We start from the raw sequence: 17,199 nt of genomic DNA, 5'->3' as shown, positions 1-17,199 counted from the left end.
ACATGCTTTGAGGGCTGGGTGGGAAGGTGGCTCAGTGGTAGAGTGCTTGCCTTGCATGCATGAGGCCCTGGGTTTGATTCCTCAGCACCACATAAGTAAAAAGAAAAAAGCTGGAAGTGGCGCTGTGGCTCAAGTGGTAGAGCGCTAGCCTTGAGCTGATGAGCCCAGAGTTCAGGCCCCACGACTGGACCCAAAAAACAAAATTAAAAAAAAAAAACATGCTTTGACAAGGGTTAAGGAATTTGGCTAACTCCTTTTAGTTGAGGACCAAAGAATCTGGGCCTTCTCTATCTTTTTTATGGATGCATAACTGGAACACAGTTTAAAGGTTTAAGTGTTGGATGAATGGGTGAAGTTTTTAAATTGCCACATATATTAATATATAATACAATAGCCCTTTGGGTAAGAGCTAATTGAGTTTCAACTGGACTGGGCCATATTGGATCCCCTTTGCCCAACTTAGTGTTTCCAAGATTACCAAAGGGCCACGATTCTGGTAAACATTTTAATTGCTCTGCTGTTATTGCATAACCTCTATCCACTGTCTCCACCTCTCTCGCCTGGTTCTAGACTACCCCACCCAAACCTGGCTCTCTCCCGCCACACACACCCCTGGCCCTTGACACTTGGTTTTCCCTCCATACTAATAGGTTCCTTTTTATCTTCAAAAGATCCATCCTCAGCCTGTCAGTCTTACATTTTCTCTCACCCTGATGTCTGTGACTTTTGATATCAGAACTGTTGAATTATTTGGTTCTTATCCCTCAGCCATCAAAGCATCCATCTCAAGATCACTCTTTATAGTTGCAGAGTTGACGTATACTCACTCTGTCACCCTCTGTCAGTGCTGACAGAGATCCCCTTGTGCCCTCGGCTTGCTCTGGTGTGTTCGGCAGCCTGTGGCTCTCTGGGATTCCTCCAGGGCTGTCACATCCATCTGAGAGCCCGGAGACAGGCCTGGCACACGTGAGTTCACAGACTTCACCAAGCCTGTCACATTGCAAATTTCTATACCAAAAGCTTAGACTACCAATAAACTCCAAATTATGTGCAGATCTGGCCTTGCCGGATGCTACTGGAGTCCTGTAAAGTGGAAGCCTTATCTGACATCTTTCCCCAGATAACATGAATAATCATTAGGTACGTGGCTATACATGTCAAGAGGCTGACAGCGGCCCTGAGCATGGGGGCAGAGGGAGGGTGAGGCGCAGGAGCAGGAGAGTATCCCTGGGGGAGGCATGAAGAGGCAAGAGGGCCTTGGCTGTCACCTCCTACATGTGACTCATTTCCAGATGTCACTTCCCTAAGCTTTCCTCCTCACCTCCTCCAGTGGCTAGCTCTTCTTGCCACACACAAATCGAACTTCCATTGGCCTTCTTTACCCCCTAAGTATTTTTCCCTTCCATTAATTTAGAATCCACGCCCTCTCTGAAAAACTGGTCTTCGTGTGGTCTTGTGACAACTTCAAATTCAAGATCATTTTCTTAGTCTGCCACATTGTACTAGTCCCACGGCCCAGACCACAGCTCAGTAGCACATTTCCCTTCCATGTGAATATCTTCATTAAGCCCGTTCTAATTACTTGGCCTGGCTTCTCTTGGAGACCTTTGCAGTTTCTTCTGTCTTAGGAATATTTTGTTAGGTTGTGTGAAAAAGGGAAAGGCATCAAGTTTTGGGATGTATGTGATGATTTCTTCTTTAGAACCGTCATCTAAAATAAACCCAAATTTGTGAGACCTAAGGTCTGTGATAAGATTTAAACGGAGAAGGCTTCCCTTGGTAGGAACTGTGCAACTGGGGTATGATGGTTCAGAGGACGCTTTGCACCTCCTCATAGGAGTCCTTCCCACTTCCTACCTGTGCACATGACAGCTGCAAAGACCCAGCATTGCCCATAGCGCACTGGCTGGCAGCCTGTGGCATGCCACTGCTTCAGGATGGCCACGCTTCCCGTCCATTCTGCAGGGTTGATACCATCCATGTAATTCTCACTCCAGTTGCCATTTAGCACCCCATTGTCATCATTGCTGTTGATCTGCAGAGAAGCCATAGACAGAAGACCAAGATGGACGTGAGGAAAAATCCCTGGGCCTTGAAACACAGAGGAGACCTTTGGCTCTCACTCTACCGGGGAACTTCCAGCCTTGCTGGAAGATGGAGGTCAACTAGTCTGAGTTGTGTTCCTCTGTTTATTACTCTTCTGTTTCAATTTCCTGTGAAGATGGAGCTTGGCCCTGAATGGATTTTGGTTTTGGTTTTCAGGGCTCAGAATGGAACCCAGGGCCTTGAGCATGCTAGGCAAGTGCTCTGCCATTGAGCTCTACCCCAGTCTTTCTGGGTGCTTTTAAAAATACTTTCAGAATAAGGAAAATCTAGAAACAGCAAAACAATTCCCCAAGCTGAAGCTTTTCCAACACATGGAATCTGGAATTAACAGAGGTGGTGCTCTATCCCCAGCTATCTCCACGCTCAGTGGAGAACACCTACATGCCTTTGCAGAGGGATTCTGCTCCATGATTCGCCCTGTCCGCAACGCAGAGGACAACTGAGAGGCCAGAGGTCCCCTTGTACACCAGTGACCTCACCATAGCACACACCACTCTGCTGATGTAGACCGGGCTTCCCCTCAGGGCACAGTCTGTGGATGGGTCGATCTGGAAATGCAGACTCTTGTCTAGCAGCTCCAAGCAGATGTCTAGAATATTCTCTTCAAACTGAAAGAGGAGGTGCAGAGAAGAAAGGTACCCATGCTTGGCATGTGTGTATGAAGAAAGACACAACCCTCCCCACCCAGCTCTCCAATAGAGTATGTTTACAAAATAAAACCCATTTAGAAGATCAAACAGAAAGACCCCAAGAGCCTCCCCGGCAAAGATCTGGGGTTTTAACCTCACTGGATGAGTATATGCTGCAAGTCAAGTTCTTTCCTGCTCATGTTACAATGATTATTGTGATCATTGAGTTTTCTCAAATCTGTCTTGGTGAAAATTCTCCATTTTCTCTCCATCCATCTTGTATCCCCTCCTGGATCCCCTGAGTTGTTCTAGCTAAAACCAAGTTGCCAATTCTTCCACACTTACCTGGTGACCCAGCTGATCCCTGGCAGCCATGTGGGTAGGGAACCTACCATGATACCCACAACCCACTGGGCTCTGGACTGACCAATCACATGTGAGTTATAGAACTTCCCACCCTGGGGTTCCTCCTTGCTCTTCAGACCTACTATGATGCTTCTTCCTCCTCCGAGGTCTTCCCTGGCCTATCCTGTGGTTAGGTCTGTAGCTCTGGGTACATCCCCATGTCCATCACTTAGTTACACAATATAGTCAAGGCTCCTCTTTTCTGCCTAAGTGGATATTGTCTCTATCCAGCTCTCTCTAAGCCAGGCCTGGCACAGTACCCAGCACAGTGTAGGGTCCCCCATATATTTTTGTAAGAAGATGCCACTGTAAATGAATGTGCTTATTTCCCTGTCACAGTGGGCCATACTCAGCAAGAGGCTTCTCCAATCTGTCTTCCCAAGGGGACAGTGTGGCTAATCAGTTTTAAATAGAGCTGAGGTCTGAGAATGTGGTTACTGGTAGAGTACTTGCCTAGCCTGCATGAAGCCCTGGGTTCGATTCCTCAACTGGCAGAGCACTAGCCTTGAGCCAAAAGAAGCTCCAGGACAGTGCCCAGGCCCTGAGTTCAAGTCCCAGGGCTGGCAAAAAAGAGAAGAGAAAAGAAAAACAGAGCTGAGAGGCTAGGAGAGGTAGGTGGGGATTGGATGGTTCCTAAAGAGGGCTGGAGCTTTGATTCTTCAATATTTCATCTCCATAGCTCCTCCCCTCTCCTGAATCACCATTTTTTTTGCTCCAGCGATATCAAATTCCTTATAAGCCCAGTAGCAGGCCAAACTTGTTTCTGGCCTTTGTGTCTTGGCTCAGGCCTGTCCTCTGCCATGGCTAACAGCTCAAGCAGCTTCTGTCTCAGGAAGCTTTTTTCAGTACCTAGTGCTCATCCAAGAGCCTTCCTCCTAGTTTCTACAACATTCTGCACACGTCTCTCAATCATACTATATATGTCACCTGTGGAATCAGGTCAGTGTTATATTTATTTTTCACCTATCTAGGACTTCCTCCATCTTCCACTACTCACATACCTCTAATACCTTCCTGGCCCTGAGCAGATGTTCAGTACATGCTTTCTGAAGAAGACAAACAGAACAAGAAGGGCCAGGGCTCAGAAGGCAGCAGCTCCTCACTTGTAATTTTCATAGATGACAGCAAACTTCTACCCAGGCTCTCACAAGATCCCACATTGAATGAGCAGTTGGCTCCCTGAGGTGGGGCCATTGAGGTTGCCAGTTTCCTTTGAACTGTAGACACATGTTAACTGAAGGCCACCTGTGTTGGAAGTCTAGGGACCGCTAGAAGAGGAACCCATATCCAACTGATACAAAGCTCTACACAGAACCCCAGTGTCCCAGCCAACACCCATTCTGAATGGCTAGGGGCTGATCTTCTCCCTTCCTCAGAGCCCTGAGGGCAGAGACCTTTCTTCCTGGCCTGGCCTTGGACTTCCTGAAGCACCTGCTGGAGGGAGTGGGTGAGTGTTAAGTAGGAGATAGGCTTCTAGAAAGACAAAAGTTTCCAAGCATTACAAAGGATAAGACACTATTTTTAGATATAAGATCGTATATTCTTTTAAATTATATTTTTTATTATCTTTAAGTAGTTGTACAAAGGGGTTACCATTCAAGAAAGCAGTTTATAGGTACAGTATATCTTGATCAATGTCACAGATCATACATTTTTGAAGACATGTAGGAAGCAAAGTATAGAGGAACAGTTACCAAATGGGTAGCAGTGCTTAAGATGACCTGCATGTTCTCAGTGTCCATGTAAAAATTTTTTCTTTGCAAACTGTAGCCCAAGATGGACTCAAACTCAAGATCTTTCCTGATTCCTGCCTCAACCTCCTGACAGCTCAGATTACAGGCATGCAACACCATACCTTTGCTCTGAAAAGTTTTTTTTTTTTAAAGACAATGATGTATGTATTACAATGAAAAGATGTGTCATCAAAACAAGGGATGAAGCAATAGTCCTGAGGTCAAGAGGCATTGCTACACATTGTCCCTTTTCCAGCTACAGTCAGGGCAAATTTTCATCAGGGTGACAGATTTCATAGAAAGAATCCATTGCTCCATTGCTATGGATTGTGTAGATTGAAATGAGAAAGTGGAAAGTGGGACCCCCAACTGGAAACAGTTTAAAACACAAAAATACCAGGCATCTGGACTAGGAATGTGGCTTAGTGATGAAGTGTTTGCCTAACATGCATGAAGCCCTGGGTTCTATTCCTCAGTACCACATCTACAGAAAAGGCTGGAAGTGGCACTGAGGCTCAAGTGGTAGAGTGCTAGCCTTGAGCAAAAGAAGCTCCGGGACAGTGCCCAGGCCCTGAGTTCAAGCCCCTTGACTGGCAAAAAAACAATACTAGGCATCATCCTTGCCATTGTGTGTCCTGTTCATTCCTGCCATCCTCAGTGTAATGCTGTGGGCTGTGGCCCTTTCTCTCTAGGTCTTATTGCCCAGTGCCAAAGTAATCAGCAAAGAACACACCTCCCTAAGCAGCTGGGATCACATTTCATACCTTTCTGGTACCATTTAGTTATCATGGGTCAGCAGTTCACCCTGCTTCCCATCCCATGTCTTCACAAACCCCGAGTCTGAATGGGCTGAGACTCACCTGTCCATAGTTCCAGGGGCATGGGCGGATCCAGTTCTTGTTCCCTTGGTAGATGAAGCCATAGTCATTCACAACATACTCCTGTCTCTGGGGTTCACTGTCCAAGTAGACAGCATCACCTAGGAATCAACACGGGAAGAGACAAAGCAGAAAAGTCAGCTTCCTGTCTTCAGTCTTCCCTGACCCATTCCTAGCCCTACAGTCCTATGGAATCTGAGTTCTGGACCGGGCACCACCAAGTGACATCAAGAGGTGGACAGGGTGGGGGAGGAGGAGGGGAGGGAGGATCTTAGGAGCCCACACTACTACCAGCAACAGACTCAATATAAACATGAGGCAGAGTAACAGATTTTATATTTGATTGTGTAGAGAATACATTTATAAGGCTACACAAAAGAATGGTAACAGATTCATTTTACTGGAGAATGTACTTGTAGATTGGTGTGCTTTGCCTTGTAACTTCTCTCCCTTACCCCTTCCATCCTTTCCTCTACTTTTCTTTCCCTTCCCTTCTTGTCTCCTCTCTCCTTCCATTTCTTTTTTCTTCTTTCCTTTCTTTCTTTTTTCTTTTTTTGTCGGTAGTGGGGCTTGAACTCTGGGCCTGGGCACTGTCCCTGAGGACTTCAGCGCAAGGCAAGAGCTCTACTACTTGAGCCACAGTGCCACTTCCAGCCTTTTCTGTTTGTGTGGTGCTGAGGAATCAAACCCAGGGCCTCATGTATGTGAGGCAAGCACTCCACCACTGAGCCACCTTCCCAGCCTTTCCTTTCTTTTTGCTTTCTCTAAGTCTTGTTTGTTTTTTTTAACTTCCTTCCCCAAATACTCAGCATAGTCCATTTATTACTTTTAAAATAAATTCAGTTAACATCAATGTATGATGAAGAAAGATGTTACTGATGATCAATTATCATCATCATAGTTTCCTACTTAAGATTATTGGATTCATTTTTTAAAATTCCAAACAGGTAAATAAACAGTAAGGTCCTCCTGTCCTCGTTATTCTGGTTAGAGTTGGAGGCTGAGTTCAGAGACTGGTGAGTTGGTGGGTACCCAGACGGTGGGACATGGAAATTCTTGAGTTTAGCTCTTTGGCAACACAGACTGAAATGCAGGAGCCATGCGTAGACACACGCCTTACCTGGGCACCAAGGGTTGAAGAGCAAGATGAACTCCCCGAGCTGATAGGCTGTGACAAAACCCTGGAAGGAGTCGATGCGAACTTTCAGAAGGTACCGACCCACAGCTGCCGTGGGTGGGGCACACAGACTCACTTCCATCACGTTGGCCTCATTGGTCTCCAGTGCAGCGATCCAAGGGCTGGGCCTGTTACCGCTTGTCAGGCTGAACACTGCCCGAGTCCCTTTGGCCAGATCTGGCAGAGGTCCTAGCAAGGAAGTAGAGCCAAAGCTCCCCCATCATATCATTACTATCCTGTCCACACAGTCACCCCAACCCACACAGATACATGTACACACACACACACACACACACACACACACACACCTCCCTGTGGTCCAGCTGACCATCCTACCAGTCTCAGCAACAAAGATGATGCTGTCCAGGCCTGGCTGGAAGCCCTGGTTCCTGAAATACAGGGTGATGTTGAAGGGCTGGCCCCGGCGAACAACGAGGTGGTCAAGGCTGATCTCCTCTGTGTGGTGCTGCATGTTACTCCGGGAGCTCTGGAAGTCCACGAAGGCCACCTCTAACCCTGTGATGGGCAGACAAGAGGCCCAGTCTTGTCTTCCACTTACTAGTTGAGCAAACTTGAGAAAGTAACTTAGCCTGCACACCTCAGTTTCTATGTTGTTAAAATAATACCATCCTGACAGGTTTGACATGAGGATCACATCGGGTGTTAGGCATGCAAGTTCCCTTCCCTCCCTCCTTCCCTCTCCCCTGGCTTTCTCCCTCCCTCCCTCTATCCCTCTTCTTTGCCCTGACTTGGATGTTCATGTCTTTCTGCCTCTTCTTTTGTGTACCTACCTAAGCTTGATTCCTCTCTCCAGCTTAGCATGTCTTCAGATTCACCCCAACACCACTTACCTCTCTTACCTCTCTTTTCTTTCCTTTTCTTTCTTATTCTTCTTAAATTTATTTTCCCCAATCTCTCTCCCTCCCTCCCTATCCACCCTGCTCTCTCTTGCTGGCTAATTAGAGAGAAAAAGTCTGGAAGTTTTGTGTGACAGGGCTGGTTCTGATACTTAATTCTCAAATCTCAGCATCCTGAGTAACTTAAATGATAGGCGCGAGCCACCAGCATCTGGCTGTTGGTTTTTTTCAAGGACGGTTTATGCCCTGGACAGCCTGGGCTGTGTTCCTCCTGCTTGTGTTTCCCTGTGTTATTGGGCATGACAGAAACTCACCACTATGCCCAGCCTAAGTGCTTCCTTCAGATCTGGAAGCATTTGTTGAGATATGGGGTCTCTTAAACTAATTTTTCCTCAAGCAGGCCTCGAACCATTATCCCCTGATCTCCCAAGTAGCTAGGATTATAGACTGGAGCCACGACCCCTAACCCCTATAACCACCTTCTTAAACTCAAGATAACAGTCTCACTTGTTTTTTTTTTGTTTTTTTTGTTGTTATTGTTACTTTTGGTCATGGGTCTTGAACTCTGGGCCTGGGTGCTGTCCCTCAGCTCTTTAGCTCAAGGCTAGCACTCTACCACTTGAACCACAGCGCCACTTCTTGTTTTCTGAGTGGTTTATTGGAGATAAGAATCTCACGGCCTCTCCTGCCCAGGCTGGCTTTGAACCATGATCCTCAGATCTCAGCCTCCTGAGTAGCTAGGATTACAGACATGAGCCACCAGGGCCCGGCTCTCACTTGTTCTTGTACTTGCTTCCAAACCTGGATGTAAATCCCAGGATTAGCTGCCCCTGGACAGGCTGCCCTACTTTTAGCAATTTGATTATTCTTTGACCATTACCAATGCTGTGTGCCCAATATCCTAGGATCTGGAGTACTGAGGAAAATTCAGCCTTCTAGAGATTCTATTAGAACACAAACTGAAGTCACTGGTCTCCATTTGTGCCTCTCCCAGGAGGGCTCAGTTTTGTTGTTTTATTTATTTTTTTTTTGTCGGTCGTAGGGCTTGAACTCTGGGCTTGGGTGATGTCCTTGTGCTCTTCAGCTCAAGGTGAGCGCTATACCGCTTGAGCTACAGCACCACTTTTGGTTTTCTAGTGGTTTATTGGAGATAAGAGTCTCAGCCTTTCCTGCCTGGGCTGGCTTTGAACCGTGATCCTCAGAACTCAGCCTCCTGAGTAGCTAGGATTACAGGCGTGAGCCACTGACGCCCGGCTATGGACTCAGTTTTTGATTTTTGTTATTTCTGAGTTGCTGTTGTTGTTGTCTATTTGTTTAAAGGTAGGGTCTGGCTATATAGCCTAAGATAGCCTAGAATTCTCTCTGTAGCCTAGCCTGGCTTCACACTATCTTCTTACTTTAGTGTCCCATGTTTCTGGCTTCTTGTTTGACTATGGTCGTCCCCAATCACTTAAGGTTTGTTTAGTTTTTAAATTACGTTGTGCTTCCCTGCCTCTTTCTTAGTCTGTAGCAATTCACATGTCACCCTTCAGTCTTTCCATTAAAACATCCCTGGTGTGCATTCCACATGCACATCATTCTCCACTCTCTTTGCCTTGTGCCTAGTGACTTGAACAGCCCCCAACAACTCTTCTGCCTTCCAGGTCTCTCTACACCCCCTCCCCTTAACTCATTATCAGATAAGCGTCCCTCAAGACCCTTGATCATGCATTGCTTATGGGTTTACAAATGGTGCACAGCACTGGCATTGCACAAAATGTGGAACCGAGAGCTATCATGTAGCCCAGAAGTCCCACCCCTAGGATTATACAGAAGATAGATGAAAGCATACATTCATACAAACCTGTACAGGAAAGAAGCATTAGCTGCATGCAGTAGCCAAAAGATGGAAACAATACAAATGTCCATCAGCTGATGAACCAGCAAATGGTGGAGTGGCCCTGTGGTGGACTATTTCTCAGTCACAACAGAATGTTGAAATACTACAACATGGATGAACCTTGAAAAATTAATGCTCAGTGAAAGCCAGTCAAACACAAAAGGGTGCATGTTGTACAATTCCACTAATATGAAATGTCCAGAAAAGGCAATCCATAGAGACAAAAAGTAGATTAGTTATTGCCAGAGCTGGAAGAAGGCAGAATGGGCTGTGACTTCTAATGGGTAAAGAGCTTCTTTTTGAAGTAATGACAGTGTTTAGAAACTAGATAGTGGTATGCTTGGAAAACTAATATACTAAGGCCACTGAATTGCATAGTTTCTTTTTATGTATTTTATTTATTTTTGTTCATAAAATAGCTGGAACTGAGCTCTCAACTGGCTTGCTTGCTCATGACTGATACACTACCACTTGAGCCACACCTCTAGTCCAGCATTTTGCTAGTCAATTGGAGAAAAGAGTCTCTTGGACTTTTCTGACTGTACTGGTTCAACACTTGAATCCTCAGGTCTCAGCCTCCCGTGTAGCTAAGATTGCAAGCATGAGATACCAACTCCCATCCCTGAGTTCTTCTGATAACTATGAACACATCCTTTTCTTAACCTCACTTATCATTATTGTTATTAATAAATATAAGCAAGATCGCCCTATACTCATTTCAGATTTTGTATGCTCTCAGCACTTTTATCTCAGCCTGTCTGCTGTGGGCTGGCCGCTCTTCTAAGCACCTTTGGACAGTTAGGACATCGCCATCTTGGAGAGACAATGTGTTATATTATCCACACTCAGAAATGAAAAAAACAAGACTTGGATTTTGCCTTAGGTAAAGCCCAGGATTCCTGACCCAAGTCCAATGTGTTTTCCATTAGCAGCTGCCACCCATCGCTGGCTGTTAGAAAGAACACCCCAATCCTGCCACAGGGGAAGACGTGGCTTTTTCTTAATAGTGGAAAAAGAAGCTCACCCCTTGTGGGACCAGTTGACTACACACAGAGCATCAGCTGCCTCCTGCTCAGGTTGGCACATGACATATACTACCCAACAGGTGTGGCAGCATCTGCCTAACAAGGAGAGAGTAGGAACAGATTTTAAAGTATGTGAACTCAGAATCAGTCTTAGATATCCCCTCTTGAATTAAAAAAAAATAAAAGATAGACAAAAAAGTTCATTGCAAATAATGCTTATGTAACTGAGAAATTAGAAACAGGTGGTTGCTGTGGTTTTTTTTTTCTTTGTGTCGTAGGGTCTGAATTCTGGGCCTGGGCCCTTCCCCTCAGCTCTTCTGCTCAGGGCTGGTGCTTTACCACTTGAGCCATAGCACCACTTCCAGCCTTTTTCTGCTTATGTGCTGCTGAGGAATCAAACCCAGGACCTCATGCATGCGAGGCAAGCACTCTACCACTGAGCCACTTTGCCAGCCCAGAAACAGTTGTTTTAACTCCCAGTTGGAAAGTGGATTAATAGATCACTTATGCACATATTGTGAAATACTACACAAAATAGGTACTGATTGGCAACTCATACTGTTTCTTGCAGGAAAATATTGACAGAATTACAGTCAGATTGCAGGAAAATATTTACAGAATGATGATAAAAAGGATATACAAAAAAATCCATACATACTAATCCATAGTATTCAACTGAATATATACATCTATTCATTTTATATTATTATATATACTTATATGTGAATGATAATGTGTAGACAAAAGTCTGGTAACAGTGGTTATTCTGGAGATGGGACTGGAGCTAGAAGTGGAATCAGGGCATTAAAGCTTGATCTGTAATTATTGTTTTATTTTACTCCAATATATGTGTTCATATATTTCTTCTATAGTTGAAATTTATATAAAATTTTAAATAAAAATGTATACACAAAAGTGTAAACAGCCGGGCACCAGTGCTCATACCTGTAATCCTATCTACTCAGGAGGCTGACAGCTGAGGCTTGTGGTTCAAAGTCAGCCCAGGCAGGAAAGTCTATGAGATTCTTCTCTCCAGTTAGCCACCAGAAAACTAGAAGTGGTGCTGTGGCTCAAGTGGTAGAGCGCTCACCTTGAGCTGAAGAGCTCAGGGACAGCGCTAAGACCCAGAGTTCAAGCCCCATGACTGACCAAAAAAAAAAAAAAGTAAACAAAGATAAAGCTGTTCAGTTTGTAGAGCAAATTGAAAGTACATCCCTGTAAATGATTTCAGCTAAGCCTCACAGCAACTCTTTCTAGGGAGAGGGATGCAATATAGAAAGAAGGATAATGGCAAGAAGATTAGCTATGATCAGAAAGAGACTCCTGAGGTGAGGGAGGAAAGGAAGACACGCCGATTCAGAGAACGTTAGACATGGAAGACAGCCTTAAGACTGTGTCTGACCCCTTTCAACTTTTTCAGGCATCAGGAGCTAGGAATATAAGAAGTGACTTGCTCAGTGTGGAGAACTTAGCTTGAGGCAGAGAAGGAGAGCAATGCTATCCACTAGTCTCTGGCTCTGCCCCTCTCATTCAGCTGTGGAAACAGCCATGTTGGTATGCAGTTGCGTTTAACCTCTCAGCCTCCACCCTGCCTCCTGATTCTTGTACACCCATAAGTTCTGAGGACTCTTTCTGGTTCAACTCCATACCTTCCTTTCTTTCTCTCTATTCATCCTTCTGCCCTGGCCTTTTTACTGTCTTCTCCATATCCTTTTTGTCCCTGTAATCCAAAGCTCCACGGTCCTTCCTACCTTGTGCCATGGTGGCTGCCTCCGTGCTCTCGGGCTGCTCTCACGGAGCAGCTGGATGGACTGGAGCTTCAGGAAACTGATCCTAGAGTGTCTGCTTCCTCTTCCATTCCCAAGACTCCTGCAGACACGCAAGGCGGGGCCCGGCTGCCTCCGTGAAGTGCCACCTCTTGCAGGGCAGATCACAACTGGTTTTCTCACCTGCCCTCTGGTTTTTCTTGGCGGTGTTGCTCAGCTGAGAGAGGTGTGGATGCTGAGGAACCATCAGGGCTCTGTGCCAGGTGAGCCTTTGATTAGCTCTTGGGCAAGAGGGCATTTCCTGGCGGGTATTGTGCTGTGGAGAGGGAAGCCATAGGGAGAGAGGAACTTAGGGGACTCCCAAAGAGATCCAAAGTGAGCTGTGCCCCTGTAGGAAGAAGCATGAGGCTTCCATGACTATTGCTCCAAACAAGAGCCTTGAGAGACTGCAGAGCCAGCTCTGAACCCGAGATCGTCATTTGTTCCGGAAGAGTTACTTGGTGGACATTAAATGGAAACCAAGTAGGGCAAAGTAGCTCTTGAGCTACTTGAGAAGTAGAGATTAGTAATCAGCCCAGGCCAAAAAAGAAATTAGCAAAATTCCATCTCCATCGATAATCTGAACATGGTGACACACTTGTGATTCCAGCGATGTGGGAGGCTGAGATAAGAGGATCACTGTCCAAGGCGGTCTCCCAGCAAAAATGGGCAGCTCAACCTGAAAAACAATGAAGGCAAAAAGGGCTGGTGGCGTGCCTCAAGGTGTGGAACACTGGCCTAGCAGGTCCAAGGCCTTGAGTTCAAACCTTAATCCTGCCAAGAAAAACATACCAATAGAACCCAGCCTATATGACTCTATGGTTTTCATTTTATTGGAAGGGGCCCTGGTTTTGGTGAGGAGTTCCAGGTTCCTGGTGAATTTCTAATAAAAACAGTAGAAGGAAGAAACACTGAGAAGATCCATGTAGGAGTTCTAGAGATAGATGAGAGGCTAGAGCAAGGATTTTGTCCTACTTAGAAAGGGGTAAGTCCCTGGAGTGCACGCATAAGGAGCAAAGCACAGGAAGGAGAAAGGGGCAGGGAGGGGGGTGGGGTAGTGGGGGAGCTGAGGGTCCTACATGGAGGGCGGGACTTCCATGTACTCCCCTGTACCCTGCCTTTCCTGCTGTGAAGCACTTCCTGCATACCAATCCCAGAGCTTGAACTCAGGGCCTGGGCACTTGTCCATGAGCTTTTTTACTCATAGCTAGTGCTCCTCCACTTGAACCATAGCTCTCCTTCTGTTTTTTGTTTGTTTTGAGTAGTTAATTGGAGATAAAGGTCTCAGACTTTCCTGCCTGGACTGGCTTCCAACTGTGATCCTCAGATCTCAGCCTCCTGAGTAGCTGGGATTACAGGCGTGAGCCATGGGTGCCTAACCTCCTACATCTTCTTTCCTGCTGGATCCTTTTCATTCAGGGACTTGTACGCCAGCATTGTCCTCTCTCCTGGATTTTCAGTTTAAGATTGCTTGAGACTTCTTAAAACCCAGCAATGGGGTTTCTATCATCCTCAGAGCCCTTGGAGGTCTTTCCCCTCCCCATCTCAAGTCCAGGGCCAAACCCTTTAGTTCTCTAATGCAGATTTCTGTCCTCCCAACCCATCTCTGTGCTTTCTTTCACAAAGCTTGCTCCCTCCCCCATCTACTTTCTCCAGTCCCCATGATACAAGAGCATCATCTCACTTTCCAGCACTTTCCTTCAGACTAGCAGTTAGGGGCTTGCTCGCCAGCATTCCCTATTAGCCACTTGTTCCTTGGCATTACACTATACCTCACCATCTTTCTCCAAGTGATCCTTGAGGGCATGGTTTGAATCTTCTTATCACCAGTGCTTCATAATGACGGTAGTTAATGGTAGTAGAATTCCCAGTACAACTAGTAATAACTTTTAAGTGCCACTTGCTGTTTCTTTAAGTGCACTATCCCTCCTAATCTTACAACATCTCTGTGAGCAAAGGAATTTGTAGTGTTCCTGTCTTAAAGATTGGGAAATCAAGGCTTACAGACATTAGTTTTCTCAAGATCCTTTATAATGAACTGAGGAGTTAACTTTTGTGAATGCAGTCAGACATCCATGCCTAATGCAGTACTGTAGCTAAAACCTGGTCTGCTTTCTAGTTTGTATGTGTTGCCTGATGGAGTAACTATGTGAAACGAAGATACAGGCATGTACAAAGGGATCCAGGCCCAAACCCACTACCACAGCTAGCAAGGGGAAAGGAAAGAGTCGCGGGCTCTTAATGTGAGAGGAGACCGAAAGATGAGCGTGGTTAGGATAGGCAGGTAAGGAGAAGGGTAGTGGCCAAAGGGGAAATTGCTCAGCAATCAGGGACACAACATAGTGTCCTTGGAGCCAATCTAGAGCTGCTGGAAAAAGATGAGAGGCTTTTGGAGCCATCAGGCAGCCACTGTGAGTAAAACCCCTGAGTCGTACCAGCCCGTGTGGCCTGAATTCTGAGCATCTCTGCCCAGATCACTAAGCCTTCCCCCATAGCTGGAGTAGAGGGCAGAAGATCTCACATGGTCAGGAGACACTCTTAGTCTTGACTAAGGTGGGCGTGGATCAGGAGAGAGGACGTGGAAGCACCACAGGAACACAAAACCCTACACAGGGCCAGGAAAACCTGGCTTGGCTGCTCTGGCTGGACCCTGGGGGCCAAATAAGTCTCGGGCTCTGAGCCTGATGAGCTGCTTTACAGGTTTAGCTTTCCATTGGATTCCTACAGATCATTCGTCAGAGGGTGTGTGGGTGGGTGTGGGGCGGTAGGGAGGCAGTGCTGATCAGAGCAATGTGTGCCATGGTCCAGGGAAGCGGAGCAGAGTTGATGAATACCTTTCTGTCTAGACAGAAGCAGGGCTGTGACCTCAGAGGAGGGACACTTGATTAGAGATGTAGACAACGTCATTCTCATGAAGCAGGCCAACTTGAGTCAGGTTGAGGTAGAGGGGCCTCCAGACCTTTCTAAGACCCAGACAGACTTGAGAGGCAAATCCCGATCCTACAATGGATTTCTGATACACCCTTGAGAAAGTTCCAGTTTCCTTGCCCATGATGCCCTGGCTCCCAGGTTTCACTGAAGCAGATTACAACGTGGATCTGCCACCCCCAGAAATGGAGACGAGATTAATGCTCAGAGGACTTCCGTGTGTGAGTGTGTGTGTTGCAGTTGAGGATCCACTTCTCACTGATCCTCACAGCCGTCCTCTAGGGAAGGTGGGCTGCCATGAGTATTCTTACTTTGTTACACCTGGGGCAATCCCGGCTCTCACCGTGCGGTTGAAAGTTCCTTGCTTCCTATTGCACATGAATGATGATGGTCACAGCTTCCACTACTATCAGTCCAGAGGACATGAGGCAGACAGGCTCTGTGCATTCCACAGAGAAAACGCGAAGACCCGAGTCAGAAGCCATGCCACAGGCCTGGCCGGCATGGCTTCCTTTTACCACTGTCTGGATATTATTTGACTCGTTTGCCTGTGGGAGTCCCTGTCTGGCCCTGTTGGTTGGCCCAGTGAGCTGAGGTGAGATGAGGTGAGGATCTCTTTGGATTTAATCTCTGTCGGTGCCATGCTGTTGGGATGAGCCCCATACTCTGAGCCTGGGGGTTGTTGAGCTGGAAGGAACTTTGAGATGATCTAGCTCATCTAACGGAGGAGGGGGAACAAAGAAAGCCAGATGACGGGCTTGACCAAGTGAAAACAAGAAAACTCGGTTGACTGTGACTTTTACAGGAGGCCCAGTAGGCAGCCTGCCCACTGTTGCCCTCTCCAGAAGAGGCAGGAAGACAAGAGAGCAGTGTCTAGAGGAGCAGGTGCTTCATTTCTGCAAAGGCCAGCACAGATGACTCTTCTTGGGGGCAGGGAGCCATTTTGAAGACAGCAGTGATGGGGGTAGTGACAGCGTCTGCAGAAATCCCCAGTGAGGGCAGGTATACCCGACACACTGGGTGGAGTAGAGTGTGCAGGCTCATACTCTTCCTGCTCCCAGAAGCCGGGTGTGGGGAGGACTGGAGAGGCTCAAGCCTGTGGGCCGCTGAAGAGAGAAAAAAATACCAGCGAGGAGAATGAGAATTAAGGGGATAAACAATCGTAAAAGCTGGAAGTGAAGGGCTGGGAAGGTGGCTCAGTGGTAGAGCGCTTGCCTTGCATGCATGAGGCCCTGGGTTCGATTCCTCAGCACCACATAAGCAAAAAGAAAAAAGTCGGAAGTGGTGCTGTGGCTCAAGTGGTAGAGCGCTAGCCTTGAGCTGAAGAGCTGAGGGACAGCACCCAGGCCTAGAGTTCAGGCCCCACGACCAGACCCCCCCCAAAAAAAAGCTGGAATTGAGGAGAGAAGAAGAAAGGGGAGAAAAAAAGGGAAGAGGAGAGAAGGAAGAGGGAAGAGGAGCCAAATGTGTGTGTGTGTGTGCGCGCGCGCGCGCGCAGCGGGAGACTTACATCTGAGAATGAATAGGGAGACAACTTGTTTTCCTGGATTTGGGGGTTCTCTAAATTACCTATGAGGGAGATATATTGATTTCTAATAATTACGACTGGAAGCCCCAGTTGTAAAGCCTGATTCTGGACCCAAACACACATGGAGAAAGTGTCACAACATACAAAGAAATGGAAAAAAAATGAGTTTTACACTTTGATCCAAAACTGGAGAGGGAAAAATTCTCAAGTCTTTCTGTCTCCACCTTACCTATAGAAGTGTCACAACTT

The 17,199-nt window shown here is 46.6% G+C and overlaps 1 protein-coding gene across 2 annotated transcripts in view; it reads right to left on the bottom strand.

The window, feature by feature from the left end:
• Window positions 1-12,450, bottom strand: part of Tgm5 (transglutaminase 5) — a 25,339-nt gene extending 12,889 nt beyond the window's left edge. Inside the window, exons 1-6 of one of the 2 annotated variants that reach the window (XM_013010225.1) lie at window positions 12,441-12,450; window positions 7,265-7,444; window positions 6,872-7,117; window positions 5,734-5,852; window positions 2,586-2,714; window positions 1,858-2,035 (exon numbers count right to left, since the gene is read on the bottom strand). In XM_013010225.1, the coding sequence (XP_012865679.1) occupies window positions 1,858-2,035; window positions 2,586-2,714; window positions 5,734-5,852; window positions 6,872-7,117; window positions 7,265-7,444; window positions 12,441-12,450 (862 nt within the window). The remainder of the gene's footprint in view (window positions 1-1,857; window positions 2,036-2,585; window positions 2,715-5,733; window positions 5,853-6,871; window positions 7,118-7,264; window positions 7,445-12,440) is intronic. The other variant, XM_013010227.1, reaches the window with a different exon arrangement.
• Between the last annotated feature and the right edge of the window lie 4,749 nt (window positions 12,451-17,199).

The sequence above is a fragment of the Dipodomys ordii genome, unplaced genomic scaffold (assembly GCF_000151885.1).
Source record: "Dipodomys ordii isolate 6190 unplaced genomic scaffold, Dord_2.0 Scaffold11, whole genome shotgun sequence".
NCBI lineage: Eukaryota > Metazoa > Chordata > Mammalia > Rodentia > Heteromyidae > Dipodomys > Dipodomys ordii.
Note: the sequence above shows the minus strand (reverse complement) of the source record. Positions and strands in the feature narration are given on the sequence as shown.